Consider the following 18,712-nt stretch of genomic DNA (forward strand, 5'->3'; position numbering starts at 1 on the left):
ATCAGAATACGAAGTTTAAGTCTTTAGCGACAAACCGAAAAGATCCCAATTGCTAACACCCAGCTGGCTGGATTTTCTCCTGTTTTCGCTAAGGAGCGAGGACCTTAACATTGACCAAGAAAAACTAAGAGAAAACAGAAACTGAACAAACAGAAGAGAGTAGCATATCAACGATCGAAAGAGAATACTTAGGATATAACGTGGCGGCCCTAAAAAGGGCCATTTAAGATGCTGACAAAGCAACGGCGACTTAAGCCCTCTCGCCACGAATACGACGAGCAAGCTGGATGTCCTTGGGCATGATGGTCACCCTCTTAGCGTGGATAGCACACAAGTTGGTATCCTCGAAAAGACCAACCAAGTAAGCTTCGCTAGCCTCTTGAAGAGCCATCACGGCAGAACTCTGGAAACGAAGATCGGTCTTGAAGTCCTGGGCGATCTCACGGACAAGCCTCTGGAAAGGAAGCTTCCTGATGAGAAGTTCAGTGGATTTTTGGTAACGTCTGATCTCACGAAGAGCAACGGTACCAGGCCTGTAACGATGAGGTTTTTTCACACCGCCAGTGGCTGGGGCACTTTTCCTGGCTGCCTTGGTAGCCAGTTGCTTACGTGGGGCCTTCCCACCGGTGGATTTACGAGCAGTTTGCTTAGTACGAGCCATGTCGATGCGTCAACGAAGAATAGATAGGGGCCAACCGTCACACTTTATATAGTGACCGTTAAAGAAGGAAAGATTGGGCGGGAAGATGGCTTTCTTAGATTTACAAATGACAGCTGCCCGCCAAACCGACTGCTGCTGATATGACACTTTTTCATTCGCGGCTTCAGAGCACGTGACCTATTTCTCGAGGTGTTTTCTGCTACGTCCGTTTGAGTGTAAATATATGCTTCTACCTCGATTCAGAAATCATTTGGTTTTTCACACTCGCAAGAAATAATCATGTCTGGACGTGGTAAAGGAGGAAAAGGATTGGGAAAAGGAGGCGCCAAGCGTCACAGGAAGGTGTTGAGAGATAACATCCAGGGTATCACCAAGCCCGCTATCCGTCGTCTTGCCCGTCGAGGTGGTGTCAAACGTATCTCTGGCCTGATCTACGAAGAGACCCGTGGTGTATTGAAGGTATTTCTGGAGAATGTCATCCGTGATGCCGTCACCTACACCGAGCATGCCAAGAGGAAGACTGTCACCGCTATGGATGTCGTCTATGCCCTGAAGAGACAAGGCAGAACTCTGTACGGATTCGGAGGTTAAGCTAAGAACCTTGAGCTTCTTTGAAACATACCGGCCCTTTTCAGGGCCACCCACTTTTTAATTTAAGTCAACTCTTCTAAATCGCGATGTGCTTCTTCTGTGTTTAATGTTATTTTGCAGCTGTTGGTTTTCAAGGTGCCCCTTGGTGGGAAAACTTGGTTCACACCCTTTTGGCGAAAATAATTATTTCACACCTATGTACGGTCCTTTACGAAATATTTAGTTTAGTGGTGTGTTTCGGGGGCGATCCTTCGGTATAACTACCGTAAGTGGCTTTGTTACATTTCTGAAGATAAACCTTTTTCTCCCACCAACCCTAAACCCCTATATATATAAAAACACTTTCTTGAAATGTATCCGGTACTTATACCGAAGTTACGCCTTCTCGGGGAAACGTTAGGGGTAAGCCCGTGTGTTTCATAAGTTGACGGGAAGGGTGGCTTGCCTTTGCAAACACTGAGAGGGCACAGACAGTGTCTAAAGCCAACTGGAGGTGTCCTCCTGGGGCTACAAACTACAGTAGCATCCACCCTTAGGGGTTAACCATATTTAAATGGCAAATACGTCTCAAAGTTAGGGAATCAGATGCACGAAATATTTGCCCCCAGACCATCTGCGTTTTATTATCGTTAAATTGGATATTTCGGGACACTTGCATCGCCCTAGTGCAGAATATTCTGTGCAAACACTTGGATGCGATTGCTGATTCACAGAGACTGGTAGATTTCTCTTTAGAAAGTCTAGTAACACTTAGGAGCATTATGGTAGTAGTAGCTTTGGTTACATTAAGTTTAGTACCCGGTCACCAATCTAGTACTTTGCTAACTATAATCGATTGTTCAGTGGTAAAAATCTGCAGTCTCTTAATGCGGGTGGAGTTAATTTTGGGGTAGATATTGCGGTACTACTTAAGGTCCCGGTGCGCTCACTCGCGTTAGCTAGTCGATCCTACGATCACCTAGCAAAGTATATAATGCAAAATAATTTTTTTAAACAAGGTAAATAAAAAACATACAAAATAAGGATCGACTAATTGCGAGTGCGCGCACCAGGACCACACTTCTTAAGTAGTACCCATATTTCCCTCCGATATTCATACCATGGGACGGCTGTTTCTGCTAATATAGTTAATGAGCTTTGTTATGGCATAATCGTTCCATTGTGCAGAGGTCAATCGGAAAACTGGGGAACATCTGTTTTGCGAGCGGGAACCGCGTAGAGCCAAAGATGCCTCAACCTCAGCGCATGCTTGTGCATCAACAGCCAAGGCATCCCTAACCCACCCTTTAACGGCTTTTGACAATCGGAAAAGTTGTAAAAGTGAAAAAAGTTGCTTCTGTCAGAACTCCGGCCGCATTTCTCTTGCAGACTGCAAATCCTTAAATTCGGGTGCAGGGTGAACCTTTTACCTCCACCGAGTAATCTGTCTGTACACTTTTTACCGCTATAAGATTTTTTGTTTTGGTGGCTGTGTTAAGCTTATTAAGGGTATTACTGTACATACATCTTTACGTATAAAAGGTAATGGGGTGTGTGCGAGTGCCTGCTTTCACTCACACATTATCGTGAAAAGCAGGCGATATTCAGGGTCCAGTAGTTAGTCCCTCGTCGCTATATCAGTTTGCTATTTAAAGATTACTATTCCCCCGTGATGTTTTGCATTCATATTAGTATAAAATCTTTATTATAATCATGCGATCTTACATTGATAGGGACTGAGACTTAAAAATTTAGTTGTAATATGACGAAAACTTGGCTTACTTTTGCCTTTACGAGAACTTTTGGGTTTTTTTAAAATAAAATTGGAAAACATGACATATTCAAATAGTAAATATATATATATATATAATACTGTTTCTACTCCAGGTTTTATTGTATTGTTAAGAAACACCCCAGCTGCTGAATGCACGCGTTTTCACCTCAACAAGACAAAACCTTTATTGAAATTTCACATGAATACCTTTTTAATTCTCAGTCGGTTATTAGTTCAGTTTAAAACATTTCATTCCATGTTCTGTTTAAACTTTATAAATAAATATATTCTTGCATTATTCATTATTTTGTTTTTAAAAAGGAAATCACACCAAATCTACACAAATGACCACCACCGCGATTACATACACACGTGTGTGTGTATATGTGGCTATATGTCTGTATTTATTGTATGTGTGTGTATAAGTAGTTATATGCTTATATTATCCATTATAGTAATATTTGTCTGTTGAAGTCCGTTTTAAAGATGTCTATACATATATATATATATATATATATATAATCATGCGATCTTACATAGATAGACAATTACAAAGAATGTTATGAGACTTAAAATTTAGTTGTAATATGACATAAACGAAAACTTGGCTTACTTTTGCCTTTACGAGAACTTTGTGTGATTCTTGTTTAATAAAATTAGAAAATATATATAGTGGTTTCTACTTCGGGTTTTATTGTATTGTGAGAAACACCCCAGCTGCTGAATACAGTGTGTAAACTGGTACTTAATTTATCGACCCCGAAAGGATGAAAGGCTAGGTCGACCTCGGCGGAATTTGAACCCAGAACGTAACGGCAGACGAAATACGGCTTCGCATTTCGCCCAGCGTGCTAACGTTTCTGCCAGCTCGCCGCCTTTACGTATAAGAGATAATGTGGTGTGTGCGAGTGCCTGCTTTCACTCACGCATTATCGTGAAAAGCAGGCGATATTCAGGGTACAGTAGTCAGTCCCTCGTCGCTATGTCAGTTATTTAAGCTTACTTATTCCTCCGTGGTGTTTTGCATTCATATTAGTATAAAATCTTTATTATAATCATGCGATCTTACATAGATCGGGACACAAGACAGACAATTACAGAGAATGTTGTATGAGACTAAAAAAAACGAAAACTTGGCTTACCTTTTTGCCTTTAAACGAGAACTTTTGTGTTTATTTTAATAAAATTGGAAAACATGACATATTCAAGTAGTAAATATATATATATATAGTACTGTTTCTACTCCAGGTTTTATTGTATTGGTAAGAAACACCCCAGCTGCTGAATGCACGCGTTTTCACCTCAAGACAAAACCTTTATTGAAATTTCACAATGAATACCTTCTTCTCACACTCGGTTATTATTCATACGGGCCAACTCACCGACTTCTTTTGGGGACACGGAAGAGGTACGATGGCGCATTTAATACTACACACAGGTCTTCGTACACCCGTTAGGCCTGTTTACTTGCTTATTGTATTGTCCCCATCTGTGTTAATCCGTATGGATAATAAAGAAATTTTACTTGCTTATTGATGACTAAAATATGAAAATAAGGAAGGTACCAGACGGTTGTTAGTTACAAGCCCTTAACTTTTTCTGAGAGCAATTAAAAAGTATCAAGAATTTGCCTGTTTTCTGTTTTGTTTTAATTTATAGATTAAAATATTTAAAAATGAATGGGCTCGCCTCCACCCCAAAACCGCCCACTTTTTAAACTTCTTCGACGCAAATCCCCTTTTTCGGTTACGGTGAATTCGAATCTGCAAAATAAATTGGCAAAAAAATAACAATCAACATTTCTAAACTACCACACGTTTCCTTCATTTTTTACAGAAATCTTTTAGGAATTAACTTATTCTAAATATGCGGAAAAATACGGACAAAAGTATCCAAACTATCCTGTAATTACGGTTAAGGTTAGCGCTGGGGGAGACAAGACAAAATTGAAGTTGGAGGAGGGATTTCTTAAATTTCAAAAAAGTATCATTAAAAACTTGCAAACATGTTCGTTTATATATTCGCCTGAGTATACAAATACCTGTGCTTCGATGTACACAAATTATGTTTCCTCCCCCAATCCATTCTATGGCTGTTGTCTCCTGCGCTAAGTCTAGAGAAATTAACCCCAAAAACATGGATCGCAAATCGGCAGAAAATTTGAATTAACTTTCATGAGAATGTGGGTGGCCCTGAAAAGGACCGTTATTCTTCGATGAAGAGAAACGAAGCAGGTTTATTTGCTGCTAGTGTATTTGGTGACGGCCTTGGTACCCTCAGAGACGGCGTGTTTGGCCAACTCACCAGGAAGGAGAAGACGGACAGCAGTCTGCACCTCACGGCTACTGATGGTCGAACGTTTGTTGTAGTGAGCCAAGCGGCTGGATTCAGAAGCTATTCTTTCGAACAGATCGTTGACAAAACTGTTCATGATGGACATAGCTTTGCTGGAGATGCCAGTGTCCGGGTGGACTTGCTTCATCACTTTGTAGATGTAGATGGAATAACTTTCCTTCCTCTTCTTCTTACGTTTCTTGTCCCCGGCAGGGCGAGAGGTCTTGGCCTTGGAAGCCTTCTTGGCTCCTTTCGAAGCAGTTGCTGGTGCTGGTGGCATAATGTCACTTGCTCTACTAATCAACCCTCGTCCACGCTATTTATAATTGACAAGTAGGCTCAGCCGAGCACCTTGCTGACGTTTCGCGCCAATCAATTTCATTGGTGGAATTTGACAGCAGTCTAATCACGTGACATAAACCCGCTCCTTTTTCGCTCGGCAGTTTGTGACTGCTGGAGCCTCCTGACTGCTATTTAAAGGCAAAAGCCGCCCTCGTATTTAGTCGCCAACTCTCTTCTTTGCTGAGAACTACTGTCGAACTTTGAAATATGTCTGGACGTGGTAAAGGAGGAAAAGTAAAGGGAAAGAGCAAGACCCGTTCGTCCCGTGCCGGACTTCAGTTCCCTGTCGGTCGTATCCACCGTCTTCTCCGTAAGGGAAATTATGCCCAACGTGTCGGTGCCGGAGCCCCAGTCTACTTGGCCGCTGTGATGGAATATTTGGCTGCTGAGGTGTTGGAATTGGCAGGAAATGCTGCCAGAGATAACAAGAAATCGAGAATCATTCCCCGTCACTTGCAGTTGGCCATCCGTAACGACGAAGAATTGAACAAACTTTTGTCCGGAGTGACCATCGCCCAGGGTGGTGTTCTTCCCAACATTCAGGCTGTTCTTCTGCCCAAGAAAACCCAGAAGGCTTCTAAGTAAATTAATTCGGTGGCATTTTTTGCTTTATCCGTATCAACGGCCCTTTTCAGGGCCTCTCACACTTTGCGTATTTGTCTTCTCTCGACTTAATATTTGCGATTTATAATCTGTCAAAAGTATGTTATTTAGTGTTGGTGCCGAATGAATGTTTTATTATTTAGTATTCTTTCACCCTCATAATTTTCATTAAGACGAAGAATACTCTGATTTTTTTGTATGGTATTAGGAACCGCTGACCTCAAGGTGTGCGGTACTATTTAAGCAGAGTGGTCCCGGTGTGTTTGAGAATGTTTTTATGAGACACGTTTTTTTTTTTTACTTATATTCCATACTTTGTTTAAAAGCAGCGGATATTTAACAAAAGCTGCTGCTCGGGGTTTCACGTTCCCGTTTGTCGGACAGTTTTGTTTGAAATACGGAGGGGCTGTCCGGCGAACGGAAGCGTAAAGCCCCGGTAGCAGCATTAGAATTTCTGCTGCTTTTAAATAAGGCATATTACTCTACTTATGGTATTTGAGTACGCTTTTTTTCCACCTTTTTTAACATGTGTTTACTCCGGTGTATGTATATATATAGGAATTGTTTTACACCTATTACACTTTTGTGCCAGGGTTAGACCCGTAAGATTCACGATGTGGATTTTCCGAGTCCTCTCCCCCACCCAACCCCTTTCGCGAGCGCGCCTTTTTTTTTTTTTTTGCCATATTCGTTTAGAGGAAGTTTTTACACTATTTTTATATTTTGTTTTTCTGACCGGTTTGACGAGCTAGTGCGTGTGCGCGCACAGGGACCACTCGTCATAAATAGTGGTGGGGCTGGAGAAAATGTGTCTGCATTTAAAAAAAGACGGATGCTAGGTGTGAGAGGCCTTGCATGAACACGCCGTGATCCCTTACCAAAAGGTTTCAGTTAAAATAACAGGGCTCATGGGGTCGGCTATCCTGTTCTTTTCACTTCATATGTCCCTTTTTATTTGTTCTTGTAACTCATTCGATTTCACTATAAATAGTTCCATTTCATCCACATGACCCCAAATCATTGTATTGTCCCCATCTATGTAAACCCTTACGGGTAATAAAGAAATACACTCTTCATAAATAGTACCATGTTATGCTGCAAGCCCCTTATTTTTGTTCGGGGAGAAAAGGGATGGGTGGAAAACTATGAGCCATGCGCAGGGATGCTGTCGGTGAGATGAGGGTTGGTAACGAGTATAGTGGAGAGTTCCTGGTAGAAGTAGGCTGTTCACCAAGGTTCAGTCCTCAGCCCACTCTTATTCATTAGTCCTCTGGGCAATAGCAGGAATTCTTGACAAGCTGACCCTAGGGTCTCCTGTGTTGGTGACCTTCGCTTATAGCTGGGTCACTACCAAAGCTGAAGGAGAAATTTCAGGTGTGGTAGGCAAGGCTAGAATTGAAGGGCCTTTGGGAAAAGACCATAGTCTTTATGTATACATATATATATATATTATATGTACATGTGGAGGTAGGTACGTACATATATGTTTTATTTTATTTATTAATATTATATATATATATATATATATATGTATATATACATAAGTTCAGCAAAAATTTAGATTCAAATGAATATGGTACTTATGCACCAGAATTTTGTATGGTGTTATCCATAAAAATTTGCGGGGTGATTATAATCAAAATAAGCAACAAGAATGACTCTGGTAATTTGGTACAATTGTTTCGCACTACAACATTTTATTAAAAGTGGTTGGACTTCACCACCTCATATGTTCTTAAAATTTAAATCCACATCTTTGTATATCTACCTTCTCTATAATGTTGCCATTTGATTTGAAAATTTTTATATTAATGGAAAACCTATATAATTGGCTGATGAGTACTCAACATCTTAAATCTGTTGTAATACTTACAGCATTTAATAAAATGATGTAGTGCAAAACAATTGTACCACATTACCGGAGTCATTCTTGTTGCTTATTTTGATTATATATATATGTGGAGGCGCAATGGCCTAGTGGACTCGCAGGATCGCGGTTTCGATTCCCAGACCGGGCGTTGTGAGTGTTTATTGAGCGAAAACACCTAAAAGCTCCACGAGGCTCTGGCAGGGGGGGGGTGATCCCTGCTGTACTCTTCTCCCACTCTTCTGTCGGCCTGCTCGCTTAGCCAGCGGGGGTGGCGTCCTTCGAAGGCTAAAACAATGCGAACACATTGTGACCAGCGATATGCAACTACATCTGATGGTCTGGTTGGTCACGTGATCACATATACACATATATATCTATATATATAGAGAGAGAGTTTACGAAAATAATCAAAAGACGAAGACAGGTGGTGTACAAAACAACAGTTGTATTAGTATAATGCTTAGGAATAGAAAAAGTCTTTTACGTTTCGAGCCTACGCTCTTCTACAGAAAAAAACAAGGAGGGAAAAAGATGTGTGTAGTGGCTAACGATCTATCATGGGGACGGCCATATATATATACATACATACATACTTTTATTAAAGCTGCAAATTTATCACAAAACTGTTAATCTGAGTGTCAGGTTTGCATTCAAGAGACAGGTGTGATGGAAACATTTCATTCCAACTGTCCAACAGACAAGAACATGAAACTCTGAGAAACAGTTTTGTAATAATTGGACAAACATTAATAGAATTTTTTATTCATTCAGAAATTATCTTAAATGGAATATATATATGAATATTATGAAAGAACAGCTTTTATTAAAAATATCAGAATTGATAAGGATATATAAAAATATAGTGTTAGTAAGTTGTTATAACATGCTGTTATATCTTCTTTATCATCTGGATACATTTATTGTTATATAAGATATTCCTTTCAACAAATGACTTTTGATATTGATACAGTCACTCTTCTCAATGATGATAAAGATATCTGTAGTTAATTGTCTTTTTTCAGAGAAGGATATACCACAGAATCAGTTAGATGGTTTCTCTTCCATATCAATGTGCGTCTGTGTTTATCTAAGAGATTTATTTGAGAGAACCATTCACCACAGATATCACAATGACATGGTTTATCTCCTAATGAATGAGTCTGTGAGTGGTCAAGTGATCTATTTCAGAGAATGATTCACCACAGGTGTCACAAGGATGTGACTTCACCCCTGAATGAACACCTTTGTGTCTACTTAAATGTCCCTTTTGAGTGAAAGATTTACTGCAGATATCACAGTTGTATGGTTTCTCACCTGTATGGATAAATCTGTGAGTGGATAAGTCACCACTTTGAGAGAATGATTTATCACAGATATCACATTGATATGGCTTTTCACCTGTATGAGTACGTTTATGTACAATTACACCACTTTTGTGAGTGAATGATTTACCACAGATATCACACTGAAATGGTTTCTCTCCTGTATGGATAACCTTGTGAGCAGCTAAGTTACCATCTCGAGAGAATGATTTACCACAGATATCACACTGAAATGGTTTCTCGCCTGTATGAATACGTTTATGTACAGTTACAGCACTTCTTCGAGCAAATGTTTTACCGCAGATATCACACTGATATGGTTTCTCCCCTGTGTGAGTAAGTCTGTGTGTATCCAAGTTAAATTTCATGGAGAATGATTTACCACAGATATCACAGTCGTATACAGATTTTCCTCTTTCTTTTGGCATCTCTGCAGCTAAAACTAACAAAACTCCAAGATTCTCACACATTCCTCTTTCTGTAATTTTTTCTTCAACAAAATGGTCTGGAAATTTCATTTCTTCTTGTTTCTATATTTTATTCCTAACAAATGTTACAACTGCCATATTTTTATCAAATATAAGCTTTGCTGATATCTTAAGATGTTGCAAATGTCTTTGTAAATTTATCCAAGTTTATTCAGAATCCAAATTTAGGTTGTACTCATTTCAGAGTGAATCCAAGAAATTTCACCAATAATGTCACTCAGAAGAAATATTTTACTGAAATTCACAGTTAATTTACATAAACAGGGTTCTTATATCCAGTTCTGTGTAACATCGTCTTCAAAATATGATAAATATTGATGACGCTTCTGCAGTAAATTTCCTCTGATGCCAATGTCCTCTGATATTCTGAAATAAGAGAGAAACAACAGTTTAAGACAGAGTGTAGCTTTGGTTATGACAAAGGCTTGGGGTTCATTTATATGCGACATTTACTGCTACAATGATAAATCTCATTTAAGAAACAGATTGGGTTTATTTACATTTCTGAAGAAAAAGGGATCTTTTCGGTTTGACCGCAGTTTTTTTCTAGTGGTGTCATATGAAATTGTCACCCATAATTATGACCCTAGTATCAATCTATTGCATTTCAATCTGTTTTAGGGTTAGGGTTGGGGGGAAGGGTAATTTTCTTTTTTTTTTCCACAAATGTAAATAAACCCAATCTATTTCTTAAACGAGGGACATATTCATACTGCCTTTAAGCAGTACAAAAACAACAAAAAAATGGAAGGTGCAGTTATGACAAAAGAAAAGCAGGACAAAAACGATGCATGCAAATGGGTTGGCTGGAGGTAAATCTAGATGGAAAAGCATGATAAATTTATGAGAACCCGCTGGGACATTAATATATATATAATTATAATAAAGGGTTATTTGCAACAAGTTGCTTAAACCACATACCGAAAATATTAGAAATAGCAGCCAAATAGGCTACTATTACTATTACTACAAAAAGAAGTCTCCACAAACAACAGTATTTGCAACCCGTATATGGTAGAAGGAAGGAAGACAACGAAATCACACAGTCTACTTTATATATATATATATATATATGCACGAGCAAAATGCACCCCCACCGTATAATGGAATGTGCTGAGTTGTCAAACATTTAAACCAAATTTTCTCAAGATAACTTGTCCGACCGCTCCATAGGCCTCCCCTTTGAGAAACACTGATTTAACCTAAATTAGGGACACCAGCAAAAGAAGAAATAAAGATAGACTTTTTTTCTATTCCAAAGAAAAACGATTTTATTCACAAAAATATGCAACCGAAGAGTTTAAAGTACCAGTAATTATAAGGCTGTTGACTGGGAGAACACAAACATGGTTTAAACAGTAAGCTTGGCAGGAAAGAAACGTGCCTTTAAGCAGGACAAAAACAACAAATAATGGAAGGTGCAGTTATGTACAGGTTGACGGAAGAAAAGCAGGACAAAAACGGCTTTATTGATCGCATTCTCACCTGGAATATATTATTGTAATTTTTTCTCACCTGGAAACGATTTTTGTAATTTTTTCAAAGACTAATACACGCCCTGATACAGTCGGTATCTACAAATCAAATTTAAGTGCAATCGGATGGAGGATGCCTGAAATCCAAGAAGACACACAGACAGAACGGATTTTATATAAGAGATTATGAAAAACAGCTTTTATTAAAAATATCAGAATGGTAGATATTGATGAGTATAAATAAAAAATATAGTGTTTTGTTATATCTTCTTTATCATCTGGATATATTTATTGTTATATAAGATATTCCTTTCAACAATGACTTTTGATATTGATACAGTCACTCTTCTCTATGATGAGAAATATATCTGTAGTTAATTGTCTTTTTTCAGAGAAGGATATACCACAGAATCAGTTACATGGCTTCTCTTCCATATCAATGTGTGTCTGTGTTTATCTAAGAGATTTATTTGAGAGAACATTCACCACAGATATCACAATGACATGGTTTCTCTCCTAATGAATGAGTCTGTGAGTGGTCAAGTGATCTATTTCAGAGAATGATTCACCACAGGTGTCACAATGATGTGACTTCACCCCTGAATGAATACCTTTGTGTCTACTTAAATGGTTCTTTTGAGTGAATGATTTACCACAGATATCACAATAATATGGCTTTTCACCTGTATGAGTAAGTTTGTGATTAGTTAATTTAGCTTTTACAGAGAATGATTCACCACAGGTGTCACAATGATGTGATTTCATTCCTGAAGGAATACATTTGTGTCTACTTAATTGTCCCTTTTGAATGAATGATTTACTGCAGATATCACAGTGATATGGCTTTTCACCTGTATGAGTACGTTTGTGTTTAGTTAAGACAACCTTTAGAGTGAATGATTTCCCACAGATATCACAGTGGTAAGGTTTCTCACCTGTATGGATAAACATGTGAGTGGATAAGTCACCACTTTGAGAGAATGATTTATCACAGATATCACATTGATATGGTTTCTCACCTGTATGAGTACGTTTGTGTACAGTTACAGCACTTCTGTGAGTGAATGATTTACCACAGATATCACAGGAATATGGCTTTTCTCCTGTATGAGTAAATTTGTGGGTAGCTAAGTCACTATTTCGAGAGAAGGATTTACCACAGATATCACACTGGTAAGGTTTCTCCCCTGTATGAGTAAGTCTGTGCTTACTTAAATTACATTGCAAGGAGAATGATTTACCACAGATATCACACTGATGGGTTTTCTCGCCAGTGTGAGTATGTTTGTGTTTAGCTAAGTCACCATTTCGAGAGAATGATTTACCGCAGATATCACACTGGTAAGGTTTCTCCCCTGTATGAGTAAGTTTGTGCGTAACTAAGTACTCACATCGAGAGAATGATTTACTACAGATATCACAGTGATATGGTTTCTCTCCTGTATGAATACGTTTATGTACAGTTACAGCACTTCTTCGAGTGAATGATTTACCACAGATATCACACTGGTAAGGTTTCTCCCCTGTATGAGTAAATTTGTGTGTCGCTAAGTTAACTCTCAAGGAGAATGATTTACCACAGATATCACACTGATAAGGTTTCTCCCCTGTATGAGTAAGTTTGTGTATAGTTAAGTTACCTTTGAAAGAAAATAATTTACCACAGATATCACACTGATAAGGTTTCTTGCCTGTATGAACATGTTTGTGCTTGGTTAAGGTACCATTTCGAGAGAATGATTTACCACAGATATCACACTGATATGGTTTCTCCCCAGTGTGAGTAAGTTTGTGTGTATCCAAGTTAAATTTCATGGAGAATGATTTACCACAGATATCACAGTGATATGGTTTCTCTCCTGTATGAATACGTCTGTGACATGTTAAACCACTACAATTAGAAAATGATTTACCACAGATATCACAATGATATGGTTTATCGCCTGTATGAATACGTTTATGTACAGTTACAGCACTTCTTCGAGCGAATGATTTATCACAAATATCACACTGATAAGGTTTCTCACCTGTATGAGTAAGTTTGTGTTTAGCTAAGTTAACTCTCATGGAGAATGATTTACCACAGATATCACAGTGATATGGTTTCTCACCTGTATGAATATGTTTATGTACAGTTACAGCACTTCTGCGAATGAATGATTTACTGCAGATATCACAATGATATGGTTTCTCTCGTGTATGAGTAAGTTTGTGTTTAGTTATGTGACAGTTTTGAGAGAATGATTTACCACAGATATCATACTGATATAGTTTTTGCTGTGTGTGAATATTTCTGTTAATAGTTAGATTAAGTTTATTTTTAATATGATTTACCACAGATATCACAATGATGTGGCTTCTCTCCTGTATGAGTACATTTGTGAGTAGCTAAGTTAACTTTCACAGAGAATGATTTACCACAGATATCACAGTCATATACAGATTTTCCTCTTTCTTTTGGCATCTCTGCAGCTAAAACTAACAAAACTCCAAGATTCTCACACAATTCCTCTTTCTGTAATTGTTTTCTTCAACAAAATGGTCTGGAAATGTCCTTTCTTCTTGTTTCTATATTTTATTCCTAACAAATGTTACAACTGCCATATTTTTATCAAATATAAGCTTTGCTGATATCTTCAGATGTTGCAAATGTCTTTTTAAATTTATCCAAGTTTATTCAGAATTCAAATTTAGGTTGTACTCATTTCAGAGTGAATCCAAGAAATTTCACCAATAATGTCACTCAGAAGAAATATTTTACTGTAATTCACAGTTAATTTACATAAACAGGGTTCTTATATCCAGTTCTGTGTAACATCATCTTCAAAATATGATAAATATTGATGACGCTTCTGCAGTAAAATTCCTCTCATGCCAATGTCCTCTGATATTCTGAAATAATAGAGAAACAACAGTTTAAGACAGAGTGTAGCTTTGGTTATGACAAAGGCTTGGTGTTCATTTATATACAACATTTATTGCCACTGTTGTATTTAGGAATGGTCATTTTGCCAGTTTAGCCAATAAAAACACACACACTATATATTTGGTGTTACTTTGCTTCAGTGTTATTTATTTTTTACATTAATCTTAATCTTATTTTGGCCAGAGTTCTTTCGTCACACTCATCAGCTGACGGTTAGTAAGGAGAGACACACAAATAAGAAAGAAGAAAGCAAAGGACCACTGATGCGGTCACAGGAGTGTGACGAAAGAACTCTGGCCGAAAAAAGATTAGGATTAATGTAAAAAATAAATAACGTTGAAGCAAAGTAACACCAAATATATAGTGCGTGTGTTTTTATTGGCTAAACTGGCAAAATGACCATTGCGAAATACAACAATGTCTGTTTCAACACACAATTTCACATCAAAAATCTGGCAAAAGGCTTCAGAAAATACAGACTCAATCTTATATGAACATTGTATTTGAGAGAGGTAGAAGGCCTTCAACAGATAACATTGTATAACAAGATTTTGGGCCTTTGGTAGCAATTGTTATTTCCTACATGCTTACCCCTAGAAAGTGGAGGCGCAATGGCCCAGTGGAGTCAACAGATGATCAAGCAGCTTTGTATCACCTTGAAAAGAGTCTAAAAACGGCCAGAGTTGGAAGAATCTCTCAATCATTTCGTAAGTACTGGACCAACAGGATTTATTTCTTTGTATAAGGTTTGTTTGTTCCTTCTCGAGCCATGCCTGGCTCATAAGGGCCGGTTTCCCAGCTTCCTTGGCGAATAGGTTCCCCACCTGGACGGGACACCGGTCCGTCGCAGGTGAGCGGGTGAGAGAAAGATGTGGCGAAAGAGTGAGTAGAAGTTTCACCATTACCTTCTGCTGGAGCCGCGTGGAGCTTAGGTGTTTCGCTCATAAATACACACATCGCCCAGACTGATATTTGAACCCATGATCCCTCGACCGCGAGTCCACTACTCTAACCATGTGCCTCCACATATATATTTATATATATTCTTTGTCCCTTCTCGAGCCATGCCTGGCTCATAAGGGCCGTTTTCCCAGTTTCCTTGGCGTATAGGTTCCCCACCTGGACGGGACGCCGGTTCGTCGCAGGTGAGCTGCAAGATGCAGGAGGAAAAAGTGAGAGAAAGTTGTGGCAAAAGAGTCAGCAGAAGTTCTCCATTACCTTCTGCCTGAGCCGCGTGGAGCTTAGGTGTTTCGCTCATAAACACACACATCGGCCAGTCTGAGATTTGAACCAGCGATCCCTCAACTGCAAGTCTGCTGCTCTAACCACCAGGCCATGTGCCTCCACTTTTGTATAAGGTGTAAAGGTGTTTTTGCCCCAAAGTTTACCCACAATTTTAATGATTTTAGCTTGTCCATCAATATATTAATTTTATCAAGCAGAACTTTCTGCCTGTCGAGATGAGCAGAAACAGCTAGATTGAATTAATGAGAGGCACATCCAATCAATGTTATTGATTGGTTGAAATTGCCGAAAATTAACAAATTAAACGACAAATATCTTACAAATTATAGAATTTTCTCAATAAAGCCAAGAGAAAAAGATGTTTTATAAACACATTCTACCAGTATACGAAGTTTAAAAGTGTTTAGTTACGTGGAAATTATTTTAAAAAACTGCCGGTCAAACGGAAAAGATCCCAAATATCTTACAAACTATAGAATTTTCTCAATAAAGCCAAGAGAAAAAGATGTTTTATAAACACATTCTACCAGTATACGAAGTTTAAAAGTGTTTAGTTACGTGGAAATTATTTTAAAAAACTGCCGGTCAAACCGAAAAGATCCCAAATATCTTACAAACTATAGAATTTTCTCAATAAAGCCAAGAGAAAAAGATGTTTTATAAACACATTCTACCAGTATAGGAAGTTTAAAAGTGTTTAGTTACGTGGAAATTATTTTAAAAAACTGCCGGTCAAACGGAAAAGATCCAGACATGTATTCCCTTACGGCTGATGTAGTTTAACTCTCTTTTTTTTCAAGGCTTGAGCACCAATTGAAGAATTCAAATTTGATGGCAAAGAATCCAAATTAAATTGAAAACGTCTGTGGCTGTGTGGTAAGTAGCTTGTTTACCAACAACATGGTTCGGGTTCAGTCTCTTGGTTTTATTGAGAAAATTCTAGAGTTTGTAAGATATTTGTTGTTTTTTCTTCAATTTCTGCAATTTCAACCAATCAATGACGTCTATTGAGGTGAAACCATTCTGTGCCGTATGAATATGTCCCTCGTTTAAGAAACAGATTGGGTTTATTTACATTTCTAAAGAAAAAAAGATGCCCTTTCCCCCAACCCTAACCCTAAATTAGATTGAAATGCAATAGATCGATACTAGGGTCATAATTATGGGTGACAATTTCATATGACACTGCTAGAAAACACTGTCGTTCAAACCGAAAAGATCCAACAGATTAAATAAGAACAACACACAGTACCTGTTTTTGGTACCCCCATCATACTCTTAAAACATCGTTTTACGTTCTTCTAAAAACTTTCAACCGAATTTTTATGAACATTTGTTATAGGATAGGTAGTCGTTTTAGGATCGACTAGTCACGACTAGCTTGTGCGAGTGCGCGCACCGGGACCACTCTTCTTAAATAGTACCAACATCTTAGTTATTCCAATTTTTAATTCGCATTTACATTGTGTGAGACCCTTCGTGTATGGATTAAAACAATTATTTTCCTCCTTCAGTTTCTTTCCGATAATTTACTGAACACACACACAAAAAATTCAAGTGAATAATACTCTCTCTTTACTCTTTTACTTGTTCCAGTCATTTGACTGCGGCCACGCTGGAGCACAGCCTTTAATCGAGCAACTCGACCCCGGACTTATTCTTTTGTAAGCCCAGTACTTATTCTATCGGTCACTTTTGCCGAACCGCTAGGTAACGGGGACATAAACACACCAGCAATTCTCAAGCAATGTTAGGAGGACAAACACACACGTATATATATATATATATATATATATACATATATACGACGGGCTTCTTTTCAGTTTCCGTCTACCAAATCCACTGACAAGGCTATAGTAGCAGACACTTGCTCAAGGTGCCACGCAGTGGGACTGAACCCGAAACCATGTGGTTTTGGTGGGGACAAACAGACACACAAACACATATATATACACCAGCATCGGTTGTCAAGCAATGCTAGAGGACAAACACAGTCACACACATATATATATACACATCTATACGACAGGCTTCTTTCAGTTTCCGTCTACCAAATCCACTCACAAGGATTTGGTTGGCTCGAGGCTATAGTAGAAGACACTTGCCCAAGGTGCCACGCAGTGGGACTGAACCCGGAACCATGTGGTTGGTAAGCAAGCTACTTACCACACAGCCACTCCTGCGCAATACTGACACATTAATGATAAATCTAGAGAGAGATGCCCAGCCAAGGTAGACAATGACAGAATAAATATAACACTTACGTATTATATAATAGACCCAGTGTGGAGGAGGAAGATATCACAATAAATCCAAGGTGGACAATGACAGTAAGCAGGTAACATAGAGATCCAGCAAGGAACAAGTCGCAGTACGTTCAAGCAAGTCAGAAATTAAACCGAGGTCGACTTTGCCTTTCATCCTTTCGGGGTCGATTAAATAAGTACCAGTTACGCACTGGGGTCGATGTAATCGACTTAATCCGTTTGTCTGTCCTTGTTTGTCCCCTCTGTGTTTAGCCCCTGGTGGGTAGTAAAGAAATAGGTATATAGGATCCGGCAACGAAGTCGCAGAACGTTGAGGCAGTCAGAACTTTAGCCAAGGAAGCGAATGATGGCTTCGTAAGAAATTCTAGGTTTTACCATGAATGCTGATTTATATTTTTAAGATCAACGTAGTAAAGAATGCAGGAGATAAATGATTGATATTGTTAATTAGCAATCACGTCCATTAAATTAAATGTTGGCTAATTATCTGTTAAACGAACGAGACATGTAATAATGTAGGCGAGGGTCCATCAACGGCAGGGAATGAAAAATATTGCGGGAAAACGTACAATGGGGAAGTAACTCTGCATTTAGAGAATTCTTTAATTCACACCTGGGGTTATTTCGAACTCAGTTAAAATATCAGTTACACGTGGTAGTCCTGGGACTTTTTGGGGGTTTTTTTTGGTATTGCCCACAAGGGGCTAAATATAGAGGTTCGGATCTTTTCGGTTTGAACGGCAGTTTTTTTCTAGCGGTGTCATATGAAATTGTCACCCACAATTATGACCCTAGTATCGATCTATTGCATTTCAATCTGTTTTAGGGTTAGGGG

General features: G+C 38.5%; 5 protein-coding genes across 5 annotated transcripts; 2 read left to right on the top strand and 3 right to left on the bottom strand.

Moving 5' to 3' along the window:
* Window positions 1-250: 250 nt before the first annotated feature.
* On the bottom strand, window positions 251-744 carry LOC115227807 (histone H3). Its single transcript, XM_029798536.2, has one exon. The coding sequence runs from the start codon at window positions 659-661 to the stop codon at window positions 251-253; it is 411 nt and encodes a 136-aa protein (XP_029654396.1). The 5' UTR covers window positions 662-744.
* Window positions 745-819: 75 nt separating this feature from the next.
* LOC115227808 (histone H4) lies at window positions 820-1,338 on the top strand. Its single transcript, XM_029798537.2, has one exon. The coding sequence runs from the start codon at window positions 941-943 to the stop codon at window positions 1,250-1,252; it is 312 nt and encodes a 103-aa protein (XP_029654397.1). The 5' UTR covers window positions 820-940; the 3' UTR covers window positions 1,253-1,338.
* A 3,798-nt stretch (window positions 1,339-5,136) lies between these two features.
* On the bottom strand, window positions 5,137-5,619 carry LOC115227806 (histone H2B, gonadal-like). The gene has a single exon (XM_029798535.2). It carries the CDS (start codon window positions 5,617-5,619, stop codon window positions 5,242-5,244), a length of 378 nt encoding a protein of 125 aa, XP_029654395.1. The 3' UTR covers window positions 5,137-5,241.
* Window positions 5,620-5,857: 238 nt separating this feature from the next.
* Window positions 5,858-6,299, top strand: LOC115227809 (histone H2A-like). The gene has a single exon (XM_029798538.2). The coding sequence runs from the start codon at window positions 5,889-5,891 to the stop codon at window positions 6,264-6,266; it is 378 nt and encodes a 125-aa protein (XP_029654398.1). The 5' UTR covers window positions 5,858-5,888; the 3' UTR covers window positions 6,267-6,299.
* Window positions 6,300-11,813: 5,514 nt separating this feature from the next.
* LOC118761079 (zinc finger protein 253-like) lies at window positions 11,814-13,455 on the bottom strand. The gene is made up of 3 exons (XM_036498747.1): window positions 13,289-13,455; window positions 12,432-13,206; window positions 11,814-11,896 (listed from the first exon to the last, which is right to left on the bottom strand). The coding sequence occupies exons 1-3, from the start codon at window positions 13,319-13,321 to the stop codon at window positions 11,814-11,816; spliced, it is 891 nt and encodes a 296-aa protein (XP_036354640.1). The 5' UTR covers window positions 13,322-13,455.
* Window positions 13,456-18,712: the final 5,257 nt, after the last annotated feature.

This window comes from Octopus sinensis, unplaced genomic scaffold (assembly GCF_006345805.1).
Source record: "Octopus sinensis unplaced genomic scaffold, ASM634580v1 Contig07210, whole genome shotgun sequence".
Lineage (NCBI taxonomy): Eukaryota > Metazoa > Mollusca > Cephalopoda > Octopoda > Octopodidae > Octopus > Octopus sinensis.

What these genes read in the sequence shown, in the direction of transcription:
- LOC115227809 (XM_029798538.2), top strand. Translation starts at nt 5,889, where the DNA reads ATGTCTGGACGTGGTAAAGGAGGAAAAGTAAAGGGAAAGAGCAAGACC.
- LOC115227806 (XM_029798535.2), bottom strand. Translation starts at nt 5,619, where the DNA reads ATGCCACCAGCACCAGCAACTGCTTCGAAAGGAGCCAAGAAGGCTTCC.
- LOC115227807 (XM_029798536.2), bottom strand. Translation starts at nt 661, where the DNA reads ATGGCTCGTACTAAGCAAACTGCTCGTAAATCCACCGGTGGGAAGGCC.
- LOC115227808 (XM_029798537.2), top strand. Translation starts at nt 941, where the DNA reads ATGTCTGGACGTGGTAAAGGAGGAAAAGGATTGGGAAAAGGAGGCGCC.
- LOC118761079 (XM_036498747.1), bottom strand. Translation starts at nt 13,321, where the DNA reads ATGTCACAGACGTATTCATACAGGAGAGAAACC. An exon ending in ATTCATACAGGAGAGAAACC is followed by an intron (nt 13,207 to 13,288) that starts ATATCACTGTGA and finishes ACTGGGGAGAAA; the next exon opens with CCATATCAGTGTGATATCTG. An exon ending in ACCATATCAATGTGATATCT is followed by an intron (nt 11,897 to 12,431) that starts GTGATAAATCAT and finishes TAAATCTCTTAG; the next exon opens with ATAAACACAGACACACATTG.